General features: G+C 37.4%; 1 protein-coding gene across 1 annotated transcript in view; it reads right to left on the minus strand.

Annotated features, from left to right (window-relative positions):
• Positions 1-4983, minus strand: part of TMTC2 (transmembrane and tetratricopeptide repeat containing 2) — a 149651-nt gene extending 144668 nt beyond the window's left edge. The window contains exons 1-2 of the mRNA XM_009697670.1: positions 4934-4983; positions 3643-4181 (exon numbers count right to left, since the gene is read on the minus strand). Coding sequence (XP_009695972.1) covers positions 3643-4181; positions 4934-4983 — 589 coding nt within the window. The remainder of the gene's footprint in view (positions 1-3642; positions 4182-4933) is intronic.
• Positions 4984-5259: the final 276 nt, after the last annotated feature.

Consider the following 5259-nt stretch of genomic DNA (forward strand, 5'->3'; position numbering starts at 1 on the left):
CCCAAGTATATACACTGGGAAAACACAAAGCACAAATTCCAGAATAGGTAAATGGACATAATTCTTTCTAATTGCCCAGGCATTCTAATAAAGAGTCCTCTGAGAAGATGGAGTTTTATTTGGTGGGAGTTTTTTTTGTTTGTTTCAGTTTAAACCGTACTCCAGTTTTTTAAATGCTCAAGCCAGTTGGATAACACAGGAGGATGCATCTGCAAATGGGGCTGCTTTGGTCTCACGCAATTTGCAACGCAGGAATGTCTTTTCAAGCAAGAAAAAGTGTCAGCAACAACATTAAAGAAAAAAAAATAAAACCCTTAATCCAAAAGTTGATTTTGTTTGCTTAAGGAGATTTTACAGTTTCTTCTAGGAAGAAAGAATTTGTCAGTTCTTACTAGGGACACATTTTATTTAAGGCTAAAGCAGCAGCAAGAAAAAGGCAACACCCAAATGATCCCAAAGAGAAGCAGAGTTGAAAGCTCTCTTCATTTTTGTTTCAGTTTGTGCTTTGATTCTGCATAATGCAAAAATTAATGTTGGCTACATTATCTTAAATACAAAAACTTAAAAGACAACAAAAAAATGTCTTTATCATTGTATGCATAAACACACAGAATCAAACTAAACCCAAAGCTTTTAGTAAGCAAACTTAGCTCTGTTCTTACTAAGGATTTCAGAAGAGTCAGGTTATCACTTTAAAATGACAATCTCACAGCATAAACATCTTGAAATTATTTGAAAATAAATCTAAACAGTAATTTCAAATCAACAGGACAGCACCTAACTTGCCTTCGTGGTCAGGACTTGTCAAACATTGGTCAGACATGCTACAATCAAAATCCAAATTTCTCCACTCCAAGTGCATTGGCTGTTCTCAAATTATCCATTGATATCAACTAAACAGCATCCTCCAAAACCAATTTCCAGCCTTCAGACAGAGCAGGTCAGAGAGTCTCACTAACCTGAGCATTCTCTAAACAGTATTTTATGTGGAAAGGTAAAACTCAAAGATACAAGGAAATATAAATACAGTGAAAAAGTGCTTCAGAAAATACTGACTGAAAAGAAGGCAAAGCATTATAATAATTATATTCAGTATTTTTTTTTACATAAATCATAATGTTTTTATTGCCCTGAAAGGTTTTTATCATACAGTGTGAAGCTCTCCAGAAGACTGAAGTATTTGCTTTAATTTGCTTTTAAGGTGTTACCTTTGTTCCTCTTTGATACACCTGTCTTCATTTATTTATTTTGAATTTATAGTGATTATCCTTACAAAAGGCTTCTGTTTCACTCCTTTACTTCCTATGGAGCGCTTGGGAAACTGCAAAGGTAGAGGCCATACAAAGTTGGAGTATAAAAGAGTATACAGACAAGTACTCAAAAACACTTCTCACAACAGGCTAGGTCAATGAAGATGTTCCTGGCACTCCAAGCCCTGCAGGACAATATGTTCTTACAAAACTTTATGTAATTTGTGAATGATTTTTGTAAAACTTAAGTAAAAAAGAAGCCTCACTGAAGATATTTTAGAACTGAAGCTCCCAGCTGAGCTCCTCATCACTGTAAATCAATGAACAGAGGCTTCCCTAGTATTGAGGTAAAACTTAGTCAGCAGTGCTCAGCCTGAACAGATGTACAAGGAAAAGGTAGTCTAGTAATTTAGTGAATTAGGAAATTCATTTCTGGCAGATTAAGCAAAATATTCATACTTTTATTCACTGTGGTCTCTCCCCATAAAACTCCCTCCAGCTAAAATTCAACCTCCACAAAGGTTTGTAATCTACAAAGCATAGAATCATTATTTCTGTCATTATAGATGGAAAAAATTTGAGGTGTTGACACTAGTTTGCTGTCCAAGTCTGATGCTGGGTGGAAAAAAACCACACAAGCCAGATGTCTAAATGTAGAGCTCCATAGCTAGGAAGAGACCTTGTATTCAAAGAGTTATGATGTGAAAGCTTGGATTTCACCTGTGTCATTCAGGTCTCTTCTGGACCAGTTTTACCCTCTCCCTGAAGCAGGAAAGGAGGAAAAGGGAAGAAAAAGCTTTTCCCCATGAAAAGTTCATCAGAAATGTCTACAAAGTTTTGGTTTTGAGCAATGAGTGCTCTGTAATAAAAAAACTTCCTTGCTCCATGACTATCTTGGTCATTGCAGGCTGCAATGAGGAGAAGCTGCAAGGAATGCTAGTTTAGATTTGGTGTGAAGTCATGCACAAGGCGTTCAGAACTTTGTCTGTGCCATATGAATGGTTTTACCACCGCTTAATTCTATAAGATAGGCTAACACTTGAACCAAACTCCTTGAAGCACCTCATAAAATCTCATTCTGTATCTTTCAAAATAAGGTTTGCTGTTACAGATACACTTTTCAAAAAAAAAAAAAACTTCATTAGTTTACTGTTTGTTTCTGCTCAGCATTACATGCACAATGTAACATACAGTATTTGGCTACTGACATTCAACAGATGTCTTACATACTCCAATATACAAAAGTAACAAAAAAACAAAAGTAAGAAATTATTCTTTCCTTTTCAGTTTTGTCAGAAAAGTTCATGATAACTAAGTCAACATATCACAGCAGTTTAAGAGGGAACTACCAGAGAACTTGGTTTTTTGACTCTACTATTTTCCTTGTATACCACAGATATATACTCTCTACAAGCAGAAACCACCACTTCTTTATCAAAATCTACAGTCTCTTTTCATTTGAGTGAGAAATCAAAATTTTAAAATCACGATGTTTGAGACAGACTGTAAAGCTGTATTTTGTTTTATTGCTTTTCTTAGTTATGTCTCACTGAAGAATGTGACAACACGTGTCCCTATGAAACATTTTCCTTTTGTTAAATCAGTAGTTTTCTGAAAGAAAGCCATTTCACTGAAAATAAAATTACATATATTCAGCTTACTCATTTCTACAGCCACTGATGGAAAAGAGTCTTGATTTCAGCTGGGGTTTCTCCATACCACTACAATACATGCGGTTTTGGGAGAGGGAAGTTGGGGGGGTTTGGTGGGCTTGTTTGTTTGCTTATTTTGTTTGTTCTTGGGTGAGAAGTTAAAAAATGAGAAATATTTATTTTGTTAAGGCAATAATACATTTAAATCATAGCTCCTACTAGGGTGAGAAAAAACACATGCCAAAAGGCATGCACCCAGGTCCTATGCATCTCTGTTAAACTAGAACAATAAGAGCTCTATCTTTGCCTCAGGGAGTCTGCAGATGATAACAGCTGCCGCACTTGCACGCTCGACCAAACTAAACTGAGTTTGCAAGATACAAGACGATAAGAGCATGAATGTATTCTTTGCAAAAGGCAGACAGATATCCAGTGGTCCACGGTAAACAGAATGAGGAGAGAGCTGTAGAAGCAAGAAAAGTAATTGAAAGAAATACATCCCCAGTGTCAAGCAATAGCAATGGATAACAACACATTGTTTAAACAAAATGTAAAAACCCCATACTAAACCACTTTAAACGTTCTTTTGCCATTAGACATCTGTGCTTATTTTTAGGAGTTGACTAAACTACTAAGAATTATTGTGTACTTGAAAACTCATTTAGCACCTGTTTAACAGTGACTGGTGCCTTACAAATACCTTACAGGAAAGAAGACTCACCTTGTATAAAGCAGGAATATCAGTCGATGAAATACAAAGATATCGTACACGGCTGAAATGGCCAGAACAGTCACTCCTTGCTCCTTCCACAGCATGCTGCACCCCGCACACAGCCCTGCGCCCAAGATCCAGCCCCAAGTACTCGGAGAGGAACCTCTGGTAGAGCAGTGCTTCACGTAACACATCAGGGAAAGCAGAAAGAAAAGGCAGGCTCCAATGTCTGCCCTCCCTACGATCCCTGCTACGGCTTCCGTGTGGATGGGATGAGATGCAAACAGCAGGCCTGCTATCAAGGTCCAGTACCCATCCCCAAACAGGATCCTGGAGAAGTTTGTGAAAAGGCCTGTGACCGCAGCATGTAACAGGACGTTTACAAGGTGGTAGCCCCATGGGTCCATCCCTCCAACAGCATGGTTAATACGGAAGGAGAGCGTGCAGAGAGGTCTGTAGGACTTGTGGCTCCCACTGTGAGTGAGCAGTGTCCCCCAAAAGTCATTGTAGAAGATATGGGTCCATGGTGTCTCGGGCAGAAGGTCCTGGTTTGTCTTGATAGCTCGACTACAAAAGACAAATAAAAACTTCATTTCAACAGAAGGAAAACGGTACAAATGAAAGGCTGTGAAAATGCAGTCACACTGCTACCACAAGAAAGAATGGCATTGCTTTGATGCTGCTTTAATTCAAGTTTTGAATTTTTACAGGAGGTGTTAGAAAACTGCGTATCTATTGACTTCCCCGCTAAAGCAAAATTTCCATATAAATTGGCTTTTAAAACATTAGAAACAGATGTTACGCTGCTTCGATTAAATTAAAACACCCTTCAGTGACATTCTTCTGAGTCTAACCCAGGAGTAATCGGTTAAGATTTGATGAGTTATAATTAAAATGTAAAAGAAATATGAAAAACTGACAAACATTATTGTTGAAACAACGGATCCTCCAGTAATTCAGAACTAAAACCCCAACTGACCTTTTATACTGAAATTTTAATTTAGATGTTGGAATGAATCTCACCAACATGGATGAACAATAAATACAGAAGTCGGTAGGAGCACACAAATCTCTGGTGCTGTATGAGGCACTCCCACAACTGTCTCATACGTATTTTGACTGATAACATTTTCTGCTAACACCTTGCTGGAGGCAGTCAGCAGAATATTTTACAGATGAAAATATACCTTCTCTTTAAATTTCTTGTATCTACAATTGAGAAAAAAACATTTTTAGGTTGTATTAGATAATGAATTCAAGTCTGTACCAGCTTGATTGGAGAAAAAAAAAATAATAATGCTGCAGCTTTCAGCATTTACGTTTCCAACCACCCTGGCAAGGACTGGTGCCAGCCATTAGCAGTCTCCATGTCTAATTCGCTAGTGTAAAAGTCTGTCCGCTATACTGTTTGTACAAATCCAAGCATTTGCATTTAAAATTTATGCTGTGGGAGAAGGTGCGAGACCTGCTTAGCTCAAAAAGATGACTAGAATTTAATTAGTTACTTGCCTTCATAATCAAAATTGCATTTAAGCAATTCTTTAAAGATGCATTGTTGTTACTACTGAGCCTAACTCATTTAGTATTTATTTTACCAGGGTAATTAAGAATCCATCCAGCTCAAGACTCTTTTATTAAAAATTCT

The sequence above is a fragment of the Cariama cristata genome, unplaced genomic scaffold (genome assembly GCF_000690535.1).
Source record: "Cariama cristata isolate BGI_N322 unplaced genomic scaffold, ASM69053v1 scaffold3850, whole genome shotgun sequence".
NCBI classification, from domain to species: domain Eukaryota; kingdom Metazoa; phylum Chordata; class Aves; order Cariamiformes; family Cariamidae; genus Cariama; species Cariama cristata.